Source organism: Amphiprion ocellaris, chromosome 3, assembly GCF_022539595.1.
Source record: "Amphiprion ocellaris isolate individual 3 ecotype Okinawa chromosome 3, ASM2253959v1, whole genome shotgun sequence".
Classification (NCBI taxonomy): domain Eukaryota; kingdom Metazoa; phylum Chordata; class Actinopteri; family Pomacentridae; genus Amphiprion; species Amphiprion ocellaris.
Window position 1 is genome coordinate 37,149,902 of NC_072768.1, and position 22,807 is coordinate 37,172,708.

The 22,807-nt window shown below is 36.4% G+C and overlaps 1 protein-coding gene across 1 annotated transcript in view; it reads left to right on the forward strand.

The window, feature by feature from the left end:
- Positions 1 to 8,694, forward strand: part of trhr2 (thyrotropin releasing hormone receptor 2) — a 31,502-nt gene extending 22,808 nt beyond the window's left edge. Inside the window, exon 6 of the mRNA XM_023269731.3 lies at positions 2,593 to 8,694. Within this exon, the coding sequence (XP_023125499.1) occupies positions 2,593 to 3,108 (516 nt within the window). The 3' untranslated portion in view covers positions 3,109 to 8,694. The remainder of the gene's footprint in view (positions 1 to 2,592) is intronic.
- Positions 8,695 to 22,807: the final 14,113 nt, after the last annotated feature.

The window sequence follows — 22,807 nt, forward strand, 5'->3', positions numbered from 1 at the left end:
TAAGATCAAAATGACAAAAGTCAGACAAAAAAAAGACAAAAAAGCAACAAAAATGAGAAAACATTACAAAACTGAGACACAAAATGACAAAAAATGAGACGAACAACACGAAACACGACAAAAAAGAGACAAACATATAGACAAAAAGTTACAAAGCAACAAAAAATAGGCAAACAACAAAAATGAGACAAAAATACACAAATTACACAAACAAGACAAAAAAGAGAAGCAAAAAACAAAACGACAAGAAAATAGACGAACAAAACGAGTGAGACAAAAAGGAAACAAAACGACAAAAATGAGAAACAAAACAATGAATGAAGTGAAACACAAAATGAGAAAAATAAGACAAAAAACATAAGCGAGACAAAGAAAACACAAAATGACAAAAATGTGAGAAACGACAAACAGACAAAAAAAGACAAAAAAACAACAAAAACAAGACAAAATATTACAAACATGAGACACAAAGCAACAAAAGAACAATGAGCAATTTTTTACAAATTTACAATTTGTAGTCAATATCTTTTTTGTAATTTTTACTCTTTACAAAGTTGTTCCACAGGCCGGATTGGACCCTCTGGCGGGCCAGTTTTGGCCTGCGGGCCACATGTTTGACATCCCTGCCTTAAAACATAAAAATATCAACAAAATATTTATCATATGAAGGTATAAGTTTGTGTGGCATCATGAAGTTATTGCACGTTTGTGTCTTTTTGTTTTGCTGCTGACAGTCTAAATGCAAAAATCCACTATAATGTCTGATATAGAGTCACAGACACAATCATTGGTACCCTGAATACTGAACAATTGTCCAGAATGTCTCACAATTTGTCCAAAATGGAGAAAAAAAGTCAGAGATGAGACAAACATTGTTCAAAATTTCTTCAAACTTATCCAAATTAGCTCAAAAGTGTTCCAAAATGACAAAAAGATTTCCTGTTGTTTAAAATGATTCAAAAAATGGTTTAAAAAGACTCAGTCCATCGAAAACGACTAAGAAAAATTAAAAAAAATTAAATTAAAAATTGTCAGAGTACAAAGAAACATCTTCCTGATGAGACACTTTGACATTCTAGGTTGGACGTTGCTGTTGTTTTTATTACCGTGTTGAATATAAAACGCCTCAAAACCAACGTAAAACATTAAAATACCAATAAAATATTCATTGTATGAAGGTAAAAGTTTGTGTTTGTTCATTAAGTTCTTGTACTTTTGTGTCTTTTTGTTTTGCTGCTGACAGTCTAAATGCAAAAATCCACTATAATGTCTGACATACAAAATACAGTTTTTGTACATCTTGCAACACGTTTCACTTTCATAAATCTAATTTTTCTCCTCTCTTCTGTGGTTGCTCCTGTTTTCGCTGATTCACTGCTTCCTCTCTTTATTATTTAATTTCGTCTCTCGGCCTCCTCTTTGTTTTTAACCTCACAAATGACTCAATTAGGCGATGTGCTCCAGTTAAGCATCTCTTAGCTGCTCTCAACATATTAATTAGCGTGTCACACTCTCTTTAACACAATCTGCAGCCCGGCGACGCTCCATCGCTCAAATAAGGACTCCAGTAATCACCAACAATCACAGCTAATGATGATGAATCACAGCCATGCTTCTGCACGCCGGGTTTGTTGATTTTCTACGTCAGCCTCGACTATTTGAGGACCGTAATGTAAACCAGCGACTGTCTGGAACACTGTGGAGGATTCAGGTTTAGGAATATTTATCAAAACTACAGAATGTGCTGATGGATTTCTGGAGCCAGAAGGAGAGGACTGGACGTGGTTTTTAGTGGTAACCAGGAGAAAGACTCCTGTCTGATGGGAATGTTGCATAAATTGAATAAAGTAAATGTCTATGGTGCATTAGTGAGTCTCATTTCATGTCTCTCTTCATTGCAACTGTCCAAAAAAAGCTTAAAATGTAAAAAAAAACAAGATGGAAAAAGAAAATTACTCTAAGTGTTTCACATTTTCATAGATTGTATGGGAACAACTGGATGCACACTGAAAAAATTTGCTGTTATTTTACAGCTTCTATCGGATATATTAAATCATTAACAGAATGCTATTTTTTCAGTATTTTTCTGTCTTTATCATGAAGAAACGTGTAAAATTTCAGATATTTAAACAGATATTTGCTGATATTTTCAGTTTTTACAGTATTTTTTTGATGTGCATTTCTTCTTTTCTGTCTGAATCGTGTTTAAATTTATGTGGAAGAGGGAAGAGAGAAGATCTCCTGCTTCTCGTGGAATAATTCACAAAGTTTTGCTTGTTTTGTAAAGAACCATATATTAAATGAAACAGAAGAACTTCCTCTTTAAGATGATACCAGCTGCTTCTCTGTGTGTGAAGGATTGATTGAGTAATCTGGTTTGGAAAATACAGCAGAATTCTGTATGATCATCTGCATAAAGTTAACAGTGCATCCTAATCTGTCTAAAAAATAAATGTGATCAATGTAAATCTTTTGTGGTAGGAGGTTCATTAAAGTCATGGACAGTTCTAAACTTCAGGTTTTATTCATACAAACCTCTAACTTAACTTGAATGTAATTCTAACTTCCTGTATTTCTGCTTCCTCCCTGTAGGTGACTAAGATGTTGGCTGTGGTCGTGATCCTGTTTGCTCTGCTCTGGATGCCCTACCGGACTCTGGTTCTGATCAACTCCTTCGTGTCCACTCCTTACCTGGACGCCTGGTTCCTGCTCTTCTGTCGGATTTGCATCTACGCCAACAGCGCCATAAACCCGGTGATTTACAACGCCATGTCCCAGAAGTTCCGCTCGGCGTTCAGGGGCCTCTACCGATGCCAACGACTGGAGGGGAACCAGAGGACGCTGTCGACCCTCCACCCCGGCTTTGGTACCATCCGAGACGTCCGCTGCACCCAGAACAAGAGCAACGGAACCGAGGAAAAGGCGAAGAGAACCGTCCTGGTACCTGCAATCGAGGAGAAGCAGAATGGAGGAGGCCATCAGGAGATTAACGGAAAGAAAACCGATCATCCGACAGGTGAAGAGGAGTCGGATCGGCCTACGACTAACAATACGACAGTTAGTTTCGAAGACAAACCTACAAGAAACAGTCAGCAGGAGAACGTGTAAATATCAACAAGTTGTGGAATGTGTAGGAATCTGAATAAAAGTCCAATGTAGGAAAACCCAAGTCTGCTTTGATGACAGAGGAACAGACAATTCGTCTGATGTCTATCTTGTAAGATGTTCAGAAGTTTCTTGGAGTTCTTGGACTTTTATGTTTCATTTGAAGATCTTTACCTTCTACTGTGTTGCTCTCAAAATACAAACAGCAGACTGGATCTCGTCAGGTTGTTTTTGAGTCTCAAGTCTGACAAACCGGATGTAGCATGAAGGTATAATCCTGCCATTGGACACGTATTGCAGGTGGCTTGATCTGCATGTTACCATTTTCTTACCTCCAGGTAGCAACTCACCAGACTGACACTTTCAAGTTTTGCTTGGATTGTGCAGTTTGGGTGGATTCTTCATTTTAATGGCAGTTTTTCCCTCTTTGCATGCAAATATTCCAGCATAATTCACCGTCGAATTGGTTAGGGTTAGGGTTAAGGTTAGGGTTAACATCCTTTGCTTAGCGCTGCCTACAACTACTGTGATGATTGTAAAGAAACACAAACAAGCCAGACTTTTTACCACCTACAGCAGCATGATAGCGAGGTGCAGTCAGACCATTCTACGTTATGGAACGGTCTGGCAAACTGAGACTAGTTCAGCCCAACCCTTTAAGCATGTTCCGACCACAAGAACCAACCCTGTAGAACCACTTTTTGAGCTGTCTCTGACTGACAAAAAGTACCCAGTGCAAGGTAGGTACTTAACTCATAAAGGACAAGTGCCAATTTTTTTAGCAGAGTATCAGTCAACTCCTTCCTAACATCACCATCAAAAACGTTACATTCAGCATACACGGCAACAAAAAAAACACAGATTGTTCTACTTCCTGTTCTATTTTTGCACACACATACATATATATGTTTAACATTATACTAGTACTCTGCTTTTACAGTTTTTATCTGGCACCCTTGACTCTAGATTTTCAGTTTTTTCAAGGGATTTTTTTTTTTACAGTGCACCTGAAGGCCCCTTTTCAGCTCGTTAATGTCGACGTTTTGGCCCAAAAACCTCCAAAAAGTGTGCAGCTCTCCGTTCTTTGCCCATTTACCTATTTATTCTTGTCTTGTTTGAACTCTTGGGGTCGGAGCAGCATCAAGCACAATTTTTTAGTTGAGAAGCAAGCTTACCCTAGATAACATCACCATCAACAAGGTAAAATTCACTGTACACACCAACAGCAAACCTCCATTGTTCCTACATAAAACCAGAGTGATATCCAGTAACGACTATTTGCCTTGGTGCACTTGGAGATAACATTGTGGTCAAAGCTGTTGGATTCAACATCACAAACAAAACATAAAGACTAGAAAGGGCCGATCCTGTAAATGCTTGCACCACTTAACACCTGCCTCAAGTTTCTGAAGTGGAACATCGCCTACATCAGACCAACACAAGCACAAATACATCATTATTTGGCTGTAAACAGTGACATTTTTCTTTTCCAACATCTACGCTGGCGTCCAAACTAAATTTTGACACGTCTGTGCATCACGTGGGAGAACATAATGACATTTTAGCATTAGTGACCATGCTCTGTAATCTTTAAAAAGGCAGAATAATCGAAAAAAGTGAGAAGCACACAGTCGTAAACAGAGTCAAACTTAAACCTCCCGTTGTCTTCATTTATAGGCACCAAAAAAAAAATAGTTTCCTTGTCTGAAAAAATCCAAAAATTCAGCAAAAGAATGCCTCAGATTTCTGAAAATTTGCAAAACCTTCAAGAAGAAAATTCCAATAATTCCTTAAAAGCTTCCCTTAAAAGTTTTATTTTAAAAAAATCCACCAAATTTGACAAGAAAATTCTTGTAAATATTTTCAAAAAATCTTCCAAAAAATTTTTGTGAATGTCTTAAAAAACATTTAAAAAATGTTTTTTTCACCAAAAGATGTTCAAAGATTTCCTAAAAATGCTGAAAATGTGGACATCAGAAGTTTCACTGTGAAAATATATTTATTTTCCCACATTTTCAAACTTTAAAACGGGTCAGTTTTGACCTGCAGGACGACACGAGGCTTAACGACATCATCAGTGCAGTTTAATTTAGAAGATTCTCAGGTCGGAGTTTATCGCCTGTGATGCACTGAAGACGCCACATCTTCACATTTCTGCTTCTTGTGATCAGATCAGTCTCTTTGGTAATTCTTAAAGTATCTTTTAATGTCATAGTGGCACATTTACCATCAGGGGATTATTCATTATTCATATATTTTATTCAGTGCATTGCATAAATATTGCAGGTTAGTGCGAGCAACACTGACGTTAACTTTACATTTACTGTACAATGTGAATCTTTTGAGAACAGTGAGTTCATAGACGAACCACATTTAGTAGTATCATCAGCAGTATATATATATATTTTTAAATGATTGTCAGTGTTATCATTGTCATCTTCTAAAGCAAAACAAAACAAACAAAAAAAACAGAGTTGTAGTTTTTTACTGTATTTTTAGTAGTGTTTTGTCAAGGATTACACCATTTTTGGGGAACTTACATGGAAGCAAATAATAACAATAAGATTTTAACATTATAAGGAATTGAGTATATATACAGTATACAATAAAAATTGGATCACCTCCCAAAAATGTCATTATTTCTGAGTTGAACAGTTGAATATTTCCTCTTATGATTGATCCAAAATATACATTTTAGAAAGACTGTATTGAAAATTTAGGCTCCAAAGTGGAAACTTGATGTAATTGAAGTGAAAACACCTGCGATCCCAGAAACTGGTCATTTTTATTCAGACTAATGGCTTAAAAATGGTTCTAAAATGAGGTGTGAACAGTTAGAACTTTCTCAGTTTTGGATCTATTGGCTGTATATATGTTTTCATCATGGCTCCATGTGGAAAAGAACTAAAAAATGTGACTATAAGACTTCAAAGATGGAAAAAGATCCAGAGAGATTAATTAAAAGTCAGTGGAAACGCAGCTGCAGCAGTAATCAGGAGGTACCACTAATCATGGCTGCAGCTGTTCTCCTAAAGTAATGTTAAAATGTTAAAAATGTTTCTTAAGAACATTAACAAAAAATGAATTTTTTGAAGTTTTACTGATATATATGGAATCATTTTAGATATTTTTAGGATTTTTTTTGAAGATTTTTATTCAATTTTTGAAAATATTTCCAAGAATTTTCTTGCCAAATTTGGGGGATTGTTTTTAAAAATAATACTTTTAAGGGAAACTTTTAAGGAATTATTGGAATTTTCTTCCTGAAAGTTTTGCATTTTTCAGAAATTTGGGGAATTTTTTTGCTGAATTTTTTTTCAGACAAGGAAACAATATTTTTTGGTGCCTGTAAATGAGGACAACAGGAGGATTAAAGCATAGTCCTGACAGTGATGAACGGAGGTAGGAGTTTGATGGTATGGGGCTGAATATGTTCACAAAAAATAAAGTTGAACGCACAAATTACTGAAAAACCTAAATATAAGTAATTTGAAGTGTTAGTTTTTAATTTTACATTTCAACTTTAGTTCAACTTTGAATCATTTTATACTGCAGTGACTGAAAGCTGCGTCAATCAAGACATTTCTTGTTGCCAATGATCCCTTCTTGGGTGTTATTCAGTTCCTTATATATTTAATTATCTACGGGGATTATTTGCTTCCATAAATTTGTCCCAGAAGTCAGCTGACCCTTTAACTGAAGCCACCAGCCTCCATGTGTCTCAGCAAATTCTCGGCTCCACCATGCTAACCCATGCTAACACGTTAGCACCTCAGTTGTGTAGACAGTGTTCGATGACGTTAGCTTCCTGCTGCTACGTTTACTGTGTAAATATATGAGGACTTTTTATTCTTTTATGTAGTGTGTGGGTTTAAACATGAGCTCTAGATGTTTTATTTCTGTAAATATCGATGTACGGTGACCGTGTTGGTTTATTTTTATGAAATGTGCTGCATGTCGACACTGACGTTGGATTTCTCGGTGCAATTACCGCACAAAATTAATTTATGTTTTAACGTATTGCAGTTTTATTTAACCGTGAAGGCAGCTGGATTTGAGTCTGTGCTGAGCTGCAACAAGAAAAAAGTTGAAAAAAGATGAAAAATAATCAATATATATAAATGAATGCAGAGGTCGTCCACGTCTTAGAAGTGCTTTAACGCTCCCAAAAATTAGGTTTACTGCTGCACAGGAGGATAAAAAAACGCTACAAAATATTTAACTCTTAAGTCTGTTTATCAGAGCATCTCTGGAAGCTGCAGCTGCCTGCAGATAGAAATGAAGCAGATAAAAGTGGAGTTTGTGGTTCGTTAAGCGAATCAATTAACTAAGAAAGACTGAAACGCTCCACAATTCTCATGATTTAACCCCTGCTAGCAGCCTTTAATTAGCATTATTCACATTATACTCTATTTCACCTGTTTCTTCTGACAATTAACATGTAAATTAATGCTTTTCTTTGTATAGTTTGACAGGATATTAGCTGCAATTTCAAAAACAGAGAAAATAATGGTGAAAAATGACAGTTAACACCAGTGTAAAGATGCATATTTATGTCTAAATTTCAAAATAAAAGCAGCAGCATTATATTCTTTATTAACTCTGTTTCTTCTGACAATTAACATGTAAATTAATGGAAACAGGGAAAGATAATGGTGAAAAATGACAGTTACCAGCAGTTCTTGCAGGCAAGATGCATATTTATGTCTCAATTTCAAAATAAAACAGCAGCATACAGAGAAAAAACAAGGATCTGCACAACCAGTAATAAAACATAAAGCACAATAATTCCATCTGACTTCAGTTGTATTCATGAGAAGCAGATAACATTTTTAAAAAGTTGGTACAATCGTTTATTGCTCTACTGTCAGCTCATATTTAATGAAAACGTTCAGTCACAAAGTGCAGAAAAGGTTTAAAAACCTTCCTGTGGTGGACACGTGGGCCAAATCTGGTGCTTTTTTTTTGACTGAAATAAACATTTTCTGTGATATTTAAATGAATCTGCCTCAGTTTTAAAAGTTAAAATGGTCAAATCTGATCTGCAAGACTTTATTTCCTTGGCGTTTAACTTGGTGTTGGATTAAATATGAAGTTCTTTTCTTTGTAACCTGTAATGTGAAAACTGTGGCTGTGATTTTAAAATGTTTATTTCCTATATGGTGTGTGTGTGTGTGTGTGTCTGTACTCTGTGTGTGTGTGTGTTTGTGTGTGTTCATGCACTGCCTGCAGGAGGGTTTGCAATCAGGGAAACACAATTATCGTAATAAAGTCTCACAGAGTGACTCACGCTTCAGATCGACTGGGTTTTATATGATATTTTTAGATGATTACGGTGTTTATTGGCGGTGCAGAACTCCCACCAACACACTGCTGAATGTGTGAGTGATTATTTAGCCCTGGAGAGCTGCTGGTCTGTTGTGTTTTGTAGTAACTGCCAGTTTGAAAAGTGGCTTTAAGTGTGTTGTCGCAGTCAGACGGCTGTTGTTCTGAAGTTTTCTCTGCTCGGTGGATTCGTAGTTTGCATGTCCAGTAAAGTGGCTTTAATTCAGCATCTAAAGTCAATAAAAAGACATCAGTTGAAGTGTCTCTGGACTGTTTTTACTGGAAATTATGAAGAGAGTGTTTGAAAAAATAAGCAAAATGTTTGAATCTGTATGATCGTAATGATAAAAACTCAATTCAATGTGTGTTTAGTGTGTTTATGTGATCTAATTAAATCTCTTTACACTACTTTTTTTGGATAATTTTGTTTCAAATCTTCAGGTTCCTTCTGCTAAAACATCTCTTGATAGATTCTAACTTTTTTATTATAAATTATGGATATTTAAAATGCTATCTGGGAAATTTTCGCTTCATAAATCGAATAATTTTGGAGATATTTTTCTTTTTTCCCCACTTTCAGCAGGTTTTTTTGAATATGTGACATCCAAAGTGAATTAAAACATCAAAAAGGAATTTTTTTTTCATGTTTGTGACCTATTATTTCATATTAAACTGTATTCTATATATTTACTTTTGTATTATTGTGACATGCAGCTACATGTCAGAAAATATCACTAGGTGACTTATGGATTATCAATTTTTTTGTTGATTTAAGCTCAAAGATGAGACTTTTCTTGACGACTCCCCCCCCCATATTTCAACTCACCTATAAATAGAGATTGTTTATTGTAATATTACAGGTTCTGAATCAATGACATGATGAGAAATAACAGTGAAAGTTTCAGGTTTTTATCTTTAATAGTTCCTGAGATATTATTTAAATATAGTGTCAAATTTAAATGTGAGCCCCAGAGCATGATACTGCCACCACCGTGCTTGACAGTAGGTTTGGTGTTATTGGGGTTGAAGGCCTCATCTTCTCTCCTGTCAACACATTTCTGGTCATTGTGACTAAATAGCTCAGTTTTTTTTTTTATTATTGCAGATTCTGAGTCAATAACATGATGAGAAATTACAGAGAAAATTTCAGGTTTTTATGTTTAATAGTTTCTGAGATATTGTTCAAACAGCCTCAAAATACAAATAATAGTAATATTTGAAAAAAAACATGCTATAAATGGGTCAGTCGGAGGGTTTTCTTTTAATTAAATTGGGAGTTATTTGATATATGAAGCCAAAATTTCACAAATATCTCTCTAAATATACATATTTTATGTTAAAACAGAATAGACAATGGAAAGAAAACATCCATAATACACATTCATGTGTTCGTTCTACTACTTTTTGCAGATTGTTAACACTTTTATTACTAAACCTGCTGCAGATTTGAAATGTTTATCTTTTTTTCATTTACCAAAATGACACAATTTATCAGCCAGAAACTATAAAAACAGGAACATTTATCAAATCTAAACTTAAAATTTTTTTACAATCTGAATCAAAGACATGATAAGAAACAGTGAAAAATGTATGTTTTTATCTTTAATAGTTTCTGAGATACTGTTGTTCAAACAGCCTCAAATTTTAATGTGAGAAGAAAGTGGGTTATTCTGTTGGTCTGTGGGTTATTTGGGCAAAAAAAAAAAAAAAAACCTCAAAAAAAGGTTGGATATCTCAAGCTAAAATTTCACAAATTTATAAATATCCATATTTTATGCTATTAAAGTTTCAGTCAAATCAAAAACGGTCGAGCAGAATTTTTTATTAGTGTTTAAATTAATTTGTGTTGAATTTGAACACAGACACGTAGAATGAAGTGATTCTGACAAAATATTACAAAGATTAAACTTACTTTTGGCTATTTTTCCTGATGGAACCACACAACTCACATGATACATTCATGGACAGTCAGAAAGCTTCAAATCTGAGTATTTTTTTTCTGTTTTTTACAGCGGATAAACAGCCAGCTGATAAATTGCGTCATTGTGGTAATTTTTTAAGCAATATCAGGCCTTTTACCTCCACCTGCAGGTGTCGGGATTCAGAATATTAATGTCTTTGGCTGCTCTGTCCTGATTAGAAGCCAGATTTCTCCATGTAAATGGATTTATGAGGTGATTTATCAGAATGCTGAATCACTGAATGTCAGCTATAACAGCTGCTTGTCATCACTGTGGCTCTTTGTGTGAAAAATGGTGAAAAAAACCCAAATTAACATATTCAAATTACTCTTTTATCTCCAACCAGCAGCTGAAAACTCAAAGATGTTGAATTTGTAATGGTATAAAACCAGACAATATTCACTTTTAATGTATTGGTGCCAAATTTGGTGCATTTTCTTCTTTAAAAACATAACAAAAATGACCAATTTACCTTCAGGTTGACAGATTAATGCAACTTTTCTACATCTTCAGTTTCACCAGATGCAAAATGGTGTCTAGACTCTAAATATCCCTGTTTAACCTTAGACAAAAGCATCTTTTTTTTTAGCTGGTGTAAGTTGGACACATGCTAAAAAAAAAGCACATTTTCTAAACAAAGATGTTTCATTCATACATTTTGTCCCAACAGTTCAGATGAAACTCTGCATGCACATATGAAACCTGCACTATGAGAGAGAAGGGATCTCTCAGGATGATAACGAACAGTAAGTGTTTGGTCATTAAGAGTTTTATATGTTAGCAGCAGGATTTTAAAGTCTATCTTGGATTTCACAAAGAGTCAGTGAAGAAAAGCTAATATGAGAGAAACATGATCTCTGTTACTGGTTCCTGTCTGAACTCTGCAGCATTTTGTATCAGCTGGAGGTTTTTAAGAGGATTATTGGACATCCTGATAATAAGGAATCACCACAGTCCAGCCTAGAAGTTATTAATGCTTGGACTAGTATCTCAGCATCACTCTGAGACAAGATGTTTCTGATTTTTACAATATTACACAGATGAAAGAAAACATATATGTTGAACGACATATCTTGATCAAAAACAACTTTGTTTTGTTGGGTTTTCTGTTCTCTGGTTATAATTTGTAAGGTCTCTGCCTCACTATGCTAAAAGCTGTGAGATGACATATGTCGTAAATCTGCACTATACAGTATAAATAAAAGAGAATTGAATTGAATAGATGTTCCTTGGTCTAATCAATAAGATTAGCCTTTATCAATCCCAAAGTGATGGAATTTGCAGTGTTACAGCAGCAGAAATGATAGTAGAAACATTTAAGAAATATCATCAGAAAAGTAACAAAAAAATATATACACAAGTTCTTGATTAGATGGTCCAAATTCCTCTGGAAGTGGAGATAATAGTCTTTATTAGTAGAAAAATTTACAAGATATTCCTCAACCTTCACCATAAACCTCACTGAACATGTGAAATAAATGCAGTTAATCACTTTCTCCACCTCTTATTTAATTAATCTCCCCAATGAAACTGCCTTGTACACTCAAAATTTACTCTCCTAGCGTTCATCGAGTTTGTGTTTTTATTTCCTACCTTTGTCTCTGTTTCCCTCCTCTTTTAATTACCCTGCTTAGTTTCACCTACGAGTGTATAAACAGTTTTGTCTTTATCAGTTTCTTCTGTTTTTTCTCCTGCTTAGTCTCCTAGTGCTCATCAAGTTTCTGCTTTTACTTGTTCCCTTTGTCTCAATTTCCCTCCTCTTTTAAATTTGCCACCAACAGATCTTTACCTCAGAGAGGATGGTGAGGCTAATCCAACCTTGAAAACTTTGGTTTATTTCACTGCTTCACATGCTTTTCCTTTTCCTCTCTCCTGCTTGATCAGAGGTGGAACTGATCGATCATTTCTGTCTCAGCATCACTCATCCGAGACGACTTTGGTGCATCTCCGAACTCTCGGCATTGATTTGATACGTCCAACAGTAAGAGAGCAAACAGCAAAGAGCAGCGATTCACACTGACAGCAATAAATAGGATAATAGCTGCACTGCAGAGGAGAGGAAGAAGTGTGTGATAAATGTGAAATCACTCCAGCTGTCTGGTGTTAAAGAAACGCTCCCTTGTTGGGGAATGCTGGGGTAAACTGAATCTAACAGGAGTGTTTTTTTTGTTCAAAATTGTAGTTAAAAATTGGAAAATTTGATGTTTTTTGGAGTTGAAAACAAGAATGACACTGTAAAAATGCAATTTTATTTTTGCAAAACAGTTCACAAAGTCCCAACTAGATTCAGGCAGTGAAGGTTATTATTGATAACTTTATACTGATACCCTAAAATAGGCTCTTTTTTTAAACATAGTGAATGAACTGACCAAAACCGATTGGACATTTTAAAAAGGGAGGGAAACAGAGACAAAGGGAGATAGTAAAACACAAGAGACATGATTGAAAGTCACAACTGATTTCAGGCAGTGAGGATTATTATTGATTACTTTATTCTGATACCTTAAGATGTTTTTTTAAACATAGTGAATGAACTGACAAAAACGGATGGACATTTAAAAAAAGGAGGGAAACAGAGACAAAAAGAAGTAGTAAAAACACAAGAGACATGATTTAACAGGAGAGGATTTACAAAATAAAACGGGCTTGTTTTTTTCCAAAATATGGTTAAAAACTGGAAAAATGTATGCGTTTTGGAGCTGAAGACAAGAATGATGCTGTTAAAACACATATTTTTGCACAACAGTTCACAAAGTCATGACTGGATTCTGGTAGCTGAGATTATTATTGATAACTATTTACAGATACCCCAAAATAGATCATTTTTGTAGACTGTTTTTTCAACATTTATAAATTTAGACACTTTCTACATCACTAATTAGATACATGTAGGTTCCCATGGCAACTTATAGTTTACATTTTCCATTACTGTAATGGCACAGCTTGATTAAGTAGCTCTACAATCCTGTTGCTCTGGAGTAGAGTGAAGGACATTAAAGGGCTAATTGCTCAACATTTATTCATAGGAAATTATAATATTGATGATTCAGAGGCTTAAAGAATCATCGTGTGCTCTTATACCAACATGAGTCTGTCTTGAGACTAAAAATATCATTTTTCATTTGAAAGAAGTGACAAAATCATGTAAAAGTCCAGAGAAAATGGATTAAATTCATATAAAGAATTTGCTAAATATTGTTTTGTTGAAGTACTACAGAAGTTTCTAAACATCCGAACCACATATTGGTGTCAAACTGTCAAGATGTGAAAAAATTATTCGATTCTGCAAAAAAGAAAAAAAGGCCACCAATAATTGTATAAATTTGAGCATATCATCAGATATTTTTGCAGTTATAACCTCAAGGGAGAATTCAAAAAGAATTCATTTAGGTCTGAACAGAACCCCCTCTAGCCAAGCTGGTTAAAAGACTTTCTGGATTTCAGTTCAGTTTTGCTTCAAAGTTCAGCCCTCTGGTCACCAAAATAACTGTGAGTCGTCCAAACATCCCAAGTGTTGGACAGACGCCACCATCTGTACAGACAAAACTATTTGTACACTCAGAGCTGATTGGGGAGACACGACACTGGTGAAAATCATCAGTGTGATCAAAAGAGGAGGGAAACAGAGACAAAGGTAAGAAGTAGAAACACTAGAGACATACTAGGACAGGAATCATTTTATAAATAAACCAAACAAAAAACACCATGACAACTTCTTTGTGACACCAAATATTCTGGATTTAGGCTCAATCTTTCTTTGTAGTTCAGCCTTGTGGTCCCTAAAATAACTGTGAGGCCTCCAGACATACCACGTGTTGGACAGACAACACCATCTATACAGACAAAACTATTTACACACTAACTGGGATGACAAGACACTGGTGAAGATCATCGAGGTGATCAAAAGAGGAGGGAGATGGAGACAAAGGAAGTACACAAAAAAGAGACACACTAAGACAGAAGCCTTAACAGTAAATTAACCAAACAGAAAACCCCATGACAAGGCCTTTTGACACTAAAAACTTTGGATTGAGGCTCAGTCTTTCTTCTTAGTTCAGCCCTCTAGTCACAAAAATAGCGGTGAGTCATCCAAGCATCCAAAGTCTTGGACAGACGTCACCACGTGCACAGACAAAACTATTTATAAACTGATTGGGAAGACAAGACATTGGTGAAAATCATCGGGGTGATCAAAAGAGGAGGGAAACAGAGACAAAGGGAGGACATAAAAACACAAGCGACACACTAGGAAAGGAATTTTTACAGCAAACAAACTGAACAAAAAATGAACCAAATCAAATAAAAAAATATACTTTATTAATCCCAAAGGAAATTGAGGTATCCAGCAGTGCATTACACTACAGTACAATTAACCACCATGACAAGTTCTTATTGACACTGAAAACGTTGGATTTAGCTTAAGTTTTGTTTCATAGTTCAGCCCTCTGGTCACCAAAATAACTGCAAGTCCTCCAAAGGGTTGGACAGATGTCACCAAATGTACAGACAAAAGTATGTAGATGCTCTTTGGGAAGACAAGACACTGGTGAAAATCATCAGGGCAATCAAAAGAAGAGGGAAACAAAGACAAAAGGAGAGCATAAAACACTAGACACGCACTAGGGCAGAGATCTCTACAGCAAATAAACCGAACAAAAACCACCACAAGTTCTTTTAGAAACTGAAAACTTTTGATTTAGGTTCAGTTTTGCTTCATAGTTCTGCCCTCTGGTCACCAAAATAACTGTGACTCCTCCAAGCATCCAAAGTGTTTGACAGACGTCACCATCTGTACAGAGATAACTATTTGTACACTCAGAGTTGACTGGGGAGACAAGACACTAGTGTAAATCATCAGGGTGATCAAAAGAGGAGGGAAAACAGAGACACCATATGTACAGACAAAGCCATTTACACACTGATTAGGAAAACAAGACACTGGGTGATCAAAAGAGGAGGGAGACAGAGACAAAGGGAGGACATAAAAGAAGAGACACACTAGTGCAGGAGTCTTAACGGCAAATTAACCAAACAAAAAACATCATGACAAGGTCTTTTTGACACTGAAAACTTTGGATTTAGGTTCAGTTTTGCTTCATAGTTCAGCCCTCTGGTCACCAAAATAACTGAGTCATCCAAAGTGTTGGACAGACAACACCATCTGTACAAACAAAACAATATATACACTCAGAACTGATTGGGGAGACACGAAACTGGTGAAAATCATTAGGACGATCAAAAGAGAAGGGAAATGGAGACAAAAGGAGGAAGTAAAAACACTCAAGATACACTAGGACAGGAATCTTTATGGTAAATAATCCTAACAAAAGCCTGAGACACACTCGGACAAGAATCTTTACAAAATAAAATAGTAAAAAACCAAACAAAACAAAAGACTCAATCTAGGCCCTGTTGCTTCTTACTTCAGACAAAACTTTGAGTCATCCAAACATCCACTGTCTTGGACAGACGTCAGCATCTGTACAGACAAAACTATTTATAAACTGATTGGAAGACAAGACATTGGTGAACATCATCAGGGTGATCAAAAGAGGAGGGAAATTGAGACAAAGGGAGAAACACCTGAGACTCAATCTAGGCTCAATCTACCTCAAATTCCTGGTCGCCAAAATAACTGTGAGTCATCCAAAGTGTTGGACGGACGTCACCATCTGTACACTCGGTTGTTATCAGAACGTAAACGACTGACGGCATCTCTGACAGTCAGAGATTCTGGTCCGGCTGAGCTCCTCCGTCTCCCTTCGAAGAATTCAGATTTAAAAATAACCCTCTTGGTTTCATTTCCGTCGACAGATGTCCCTCCGCCTCCTCCATCGATGACCTCGGTAGTAAGAAGGTCGGCCGTCGAAAGCAGCATTTGGTCGCGGAAATAAAGCGCCGGGAGAGACAAAGATGGGAATAAAGAGCTGCGAGGCGACGGCGAGGCGGCGATAAGGAGGAGATGAGTTCTGTGTTGGACTCTAATCTGTTGATATCAGACTGAAATCAGCACCACGCCTGAGGCAGGAGGGACATTACTATACATACAAAACACACGGAAAACACGTTTAGTGCTCTTTTTACTCATGTAGTCATCTTATTCAATTCAATAAACTGCATTAGTTTTCTTTTCATACATTTATACAAATAAAACATATTTAATCCTCCTGTTGTCCTCATTTACAGGCACCAGAAAATAATGTTTCCTTGTCTGAAAAAAATCCAAAAATTCAGCAAAAAAATTCCCCAAATTTCTGAAAATTTGCAAAACCTTGCATATCAGTAAAACTTCTAATATTTTCTTTAAGAACATTCACATAAAAATCAACCAAAATCCAGTGAAATTTGCTGGATTTTGGTTGATTTCTATGTGGATGTTCTTAGGAAACATTTTTAACATTTCTTTTTTTTACACCAAAAAATGTTCAAAGATTTCCCAAAAATGTTGAAAATGTGGACAATATAAGTTTCACTGTGAAAATGTATATATATATTTTTTCCAAATTTCCAAACTTTAAACCGGATCAATTTTGACCCGCAGGACGACACGAGGGTTAGTTGAACTGAATTGAGCAACTTAAATGAACACAATCACTTCCAGGAAATAACTACAGGCATGTGTGCACATTCAGATTCAGATTTTTATAAAATCATAGCATTAAATCCATATAAGAGCGACTCCAGTCTGCTGTTTTACTGTTTGGGTGGATGTTTCCTCTCCGTTAATACCGAGAACAAACAGCAGCTTCTGAACAAACAAAGAGAAGTAAAGCTGCAGCTCTGCATTAAAACATGAAGGAGCAGGATTAACATTCAGTCTTTACCTTACCGGCTTCACAGGTGGCAACTGCTGCATCATTTATATACATTGTGTTTGGAACATGAGTGTGAATATTTAATGCTGCTGTGTGCGACTGTTAACACACATCTGAACGTTCTGCTGCATCCTGTCAACGTTTACTGTGAGTTCATTCAGGTTCAAACGTTTGTTTCAGTTCACACTCCTTCGTAATGCTTATTATTGACCCGGTTTTACAGTATTTCTGTGGATATTTACCACATTTGTGTGTGTAACGAACATACGAACACAACGGGGGTCTGCAGGTCTCATGACCTGACAGGTGAGTTAATAAGGTCACGCTAAATAACAGCAGCTGCAGGTGAAGAGCGGAGCTGTAAACTAATAAATAAACAAAAGCAGATGCATTCACAGGTATGTTTGCATGAATAATATCATATAGTCCTAATCTTAATATTTTAATTAGTCAGGTAAATGTGTATAATACAAAATCTTGTAGGGTCTCAGCAATAAAATTGAATCATATTGTAGGGTCATGACCTTAATATTTAAAATAGTTTGGTAACCTTACATAAGAAATAATATTGTGGGATTTTAACTTCAATATTTAAATCTATCTGTAAAAATGCATAATAATATTACAAAGTTCTCATTTTGGCATTTAAATTAGTTTATTTACAGAATTAACAACATTGTAGGGTCCTAATCTTAAAATCTAAATTTGCCAATTTAGGGTCATGACCATATTATTTAAAACAGTTATTTACATAATAAATAATATTGTAGGATCTTAACTTCAAAAAATGTAAATCTATCTGTAAATTTGCATAATAATATTATAAGGTTTTAATATTGGTATTTAAATTAGTCAATTTACATAATTAGCAACATTGTAGGGTCCGACCTTTATTATTTAAATTAGGCAAGTTCCTTTGTATATTTGTTGAAATTAAATTGTATGATCGTGACCTAAATTATTCAAGTCAATTTGCCTCACAGAGTTCTAGTAGCAGACACATCATCTCTACATCAACTGTTCAGAGGAGACTGAACCAATCAGGCCAGGTGAACGGATGGTCTCTACATGCATGGTTCCACCGTGAAGCATGGAGGAGGAGGTATGATGGTCACTGTTGGGGGTTTATTCCAAACTGAAGGAACTCTGAACCAGCATGGCTACCACAGCATCCTGCAGCAACATGACATCCCATCAGGGTTGGTGTTTAGTTGGACCATCATTTATTCTCCAGCAGGACAATGACCCCAAACACACCTCCAGGCTGTGGAAGGACTATCTGACCAGGAAGGAGATGATGGAGATGACCTGGCCTCCACAGTCACCTGACCTGAACCCAATCCAGATGGTCTGGGATGAGATGGATGAAGAGTGAAGGCAGAAGGACCAACAACATCTCTGGAACTCCTTCAAGACTGTTGGAGAACCATCCTGAAGACCTCATGAAGCTCATCCAGAGAACGCCAAGAGTGTTCAAAGCAGTAATCAAAGCAAAGAATCTAAAATATAAAACATGTTTTTACTTATTTCACATTTTTTTTGTTTCCTACATAATTCCAGATGTGTTCATTCATAGTTTCGATGCCTTCAGTGAGAATCTACAATGTAAATAGTCATGAAGATAAAGATTAAATGAGAAGGTGAGTCTAGACTTTTGACTGGACAAAAAAATTGGAATCAACATGTTCGACATTATTGTGTGTTGTTGTTTTCATTTAGTTTTAAGGGTTGATGCACTTTGATCACTGTGGTATTAGAACAGCATTAGAAGAAACATATCTGGGGTCAGATTTAGTTTCCGTCTGACGTAACTGAAGGATGTTTGGAGGATCTGCTGTGAAGTGGGTCGATCAGGTCAGCAGAAACGTCAGAACCATGATGGTAATTAGATGTTTGTCTGACAGAGTTTCTGAACAGCTGCACAAAAAACCTGCCGCACACCTGAGGGCTTAACAAGGCTCTTCTGGTGAACAGAAACAGAAGAAACACAGACAAAACAGAGAAAATACAGAGAAAATACAGAGAAAACATAGAGAAAACAGAGAAAACAAAGACTCAAAATGAGTCTAAAATGACATAAATCTTGTTTAAAAATATTTTTCTAAATGTCCCAAATGAACAAAAAGTATTAAAAATTCCTAAAATGTGTCAAAAATCAGGTGAAATCCGTCCAAAATGACCAAAGTTCATCCAAAAATAGTCCAAAATGACTAAAACTTGCCAAAGAAAGAAGGTGTAACAACAGCACATCCTTGTGTGCACCGTTTATCCACCTCTGGATAAACGTAAGTCATTTTGGGCAGATTTCATCTCATTTCAGACACAATTTAGCCAAATTATAGATAACTTTTAGTCATTTTGGACTATTTTTGGGGAATTATTGACCAGATTTATGTCACTGTGGGCACATTTTAAGTCTAATTTTGTGTATTTGCAGTGATTTGTGCAGCTAAAGGAAGAACAGTGCATAATTTAGTGTATGATTTCCCAGAAATTACAATTTTTTTAATTTTAAAAAGTATAAAATCTGGACTATATATGCCTTGAAGTCATTGTATTACTGAGAAATGACAGTTTAAATGATTTAAACACACCATATATGTGATATTGAGAGTTATATGAGCTGAAAGTGATTTATTTCAAGCAGGAAATACTAACTCAATTAGGTTTTAGCGGCTTCTGTTGTGTTTATTTTAAAGCAGACTCAGTTTAATGTAATCTTTTGCTATTTTGGCTCTCAGGTGAAAACTCTGAATGTTTCTATCAAAGCTTTTTTCTGACCTCCTCCACCTACATGCAGCTCTGATTTAAAACATGCTGGGAGCCCAGTGGGGGAATCAGAAACATCTTTTCACCAGATCAAGCTCAGAAAAAAGGAATATTCCTCCCGTCTTTCCTCCTGATGGCTGCAGATAGTCGCTGAGAGGAAAGCTTTAAATCTGCAGCCGAAGCGACTCCCCTCCTGTGGATTACCGACGACCAGCTGAGCACACGAGTGTCGTCCAATCTGAGCATCAGCGGAGGGAAAAATAAAAATCAAATAATAAATTCTGAGACTGATTTCTGAGCTATCAGCGGCCGGCAGCAGGACTCAGAGGAGAAAACCTCCAGTGGTGTTAATATGCAGCTTCACAGAGCCGGTAAACACACAAAAATAAACTAGGTACACTAAAAACACACCAGAAAGACCAGCTGTGTGGCTGACAGGAGTCACATCTGTGTTCCCGAGCACCAAGGAGGAAATAAAAAATAAAATTACAAGATGGACATGAGCTTTATAAATGAGAAGAACATAAGATCAGCAGAGTCTCAGCTGATCTGTGGTAACTTTGAGGTTAAAAATACATAAAAAATGTTTCTTTTAACGAGTAAAACCTAACTGTTAAACCTAAAACTGTATTTATTAAACCAGGAAGATCCCTGACATTAAAATCTCTTTAAAAGATAAGGAGGTGCACAAAAAATCAAGCCATTTATCAACCGGAAACTGTAAAAAACAAATTGTTGTTCATTCTAGATATTTCATGAATGTGGCATGCATAAAGACTCAAGATTCAAGATGTTTTATTTGCAGTTTGTCTGCAAAACAGACAGTTTAGACCAGGGGTGACTCATTTTAGTTCAGGTTCTACATACAGCCCAATTTAATCTCAATAACCAGTAAAATCTACGTGGCCGAGAGGTGCAAACCAAATTTACATAATGCAAAACACTTTTACAACCTCCAAGACAAATTTACAAGCGACAAAACACTTTTACAAGTCCGAAAACACTTTTACAAATCCAAATGTAACCGGAAAGGGAATGTCCCAACTCCGGGGTTGAAGCGGAAGTGACGACGAGGAGCGGCTAATGCAACGGACAGCGAGCGGGTGATGTTTTGCCCGTTTTGTGGGGAACATATGAACCGATTGACGCGGTTTTGTTTTTCGTGTGGTCGGTCTTTGGAGTGTTTAAATGGCGCAGATCAGACCGACAGATCAGACCAACAGAGTGCATTAGCCGCTCCTCGTCGTCACTTCCGGTTCAACCCCGGAGTTGGGACATTCCCTTTCCGTTTACATTTGGATTTGTAAAAGTGTTTTTGGACTTGTAAAAGTGTTTTGTCGCTTGTAAATTTGTCTTGGAGGTTGTAAAAGTGTTTTGCATTATGTAAATTTGGTTTGCACCTCTCGGCCACCGTAAAAATCACAGCATAATAACCTGTAAATAACCATACAACATCCTGGGTTACTAGTAGTAACCTGAGGACGCTACGATTTACCAGCATCTCCAGGTTATTTCAGGTTAGCTGTTTTTACTCTCTTATTGTATTATTCTAAAGGGTGAGCCTCATGTATACATTCCAAAAACTATATATTGAAATATTTCTCAACGATCCTTAAAAATGCTGCCAACTAGCTAGGGAATGCTAATGCTAATGCTAGTCTGCAGCCAATAGACTGTATATAAAGGCATTCCCACAACGCTGGCTTTTTATAGAACGTTCCGTAACATGTTCCCTAAACAAAAGGGCAAGATGTTCCACTTGAAGTATTCTCAAAACATTCTTTGATCATTTAACTTAAACGTTAACTTGTAGGTGATGTTATCCAGTGTTGTTAGAACGTTTCCTGTCAGCTGGGAACTAAAATGCATGACTTTTTCATAATATTGCCCCTCAAGCTTTGACTTTCTTGCTCATATATCTGTCGCTGTCTGGAGGATGTAGTAGAACATTGTGGTATTTTTGCATACATACTACATGTTTTTCTGGAGTTCTGTGCTACTATACTACTACAGTACTATGGATACTGGAACCCACAGACTCCTCCAACCTCTCAGTCGGTTATTTTTAACTCACTTCCTGCGTCACTGCTTCTCTCGGTGTTGTCACTTTGTGCGGTTTATCTGCTAACGAGACTCACGGTTGTGTTTTAATCACCGCAGAACGTCTTGGTCAAACAGAGTTCAGGTTCTTCAGCTCCGTGCACTAATGAGCGCTGTGCTCGTGGAGGCTGGCTAAAGTGGGATACGTTCACTCAGCGCTAATTAATAGCTGCCTTTTAAGCCACTCGCAGCGTTAATCAGTTGCCTTATTAGCTGCGGCATCGAGCTCGATGACCCACGAGACGGATGCACTCGGAGACGACGGTGGCGGTTTACTGAACAGGAAGCTGAGATTCTGGTCGGAGACGTCTGAAAGCCGAGTTCACCGCAGAATGAACTCAGTGACTCAATTAGTAACAGCCTGGAGAGATTCTGACCCTCTGTAACCTCCCATTTCCCTCATCATTCCACAGCTCAAATAGTCCCGTTTTGCTGCTCCACCATCTCTGATTTGCCTGAAGATTTTAGAGCATGAAATGTGGACGTTTATAAAGATATCAGGGAAAATTTAGCTACACATATCCTATAATTTCTGCAACACAATTTTTCAAGAATTGCTCACCAACCCACTTTCAGCACTTAATTTCACGTGTTGAAATTTGAGGATGTTTGAAAGACTTGAGTATTATCTCAATTAAAATAGAAGAGATGAAATGAGGTAAGATAAAATAAGATGAGATAAGATGAAATAAGATGGGATAAGGTAAGAGAGGATGATATAACATTAGATAA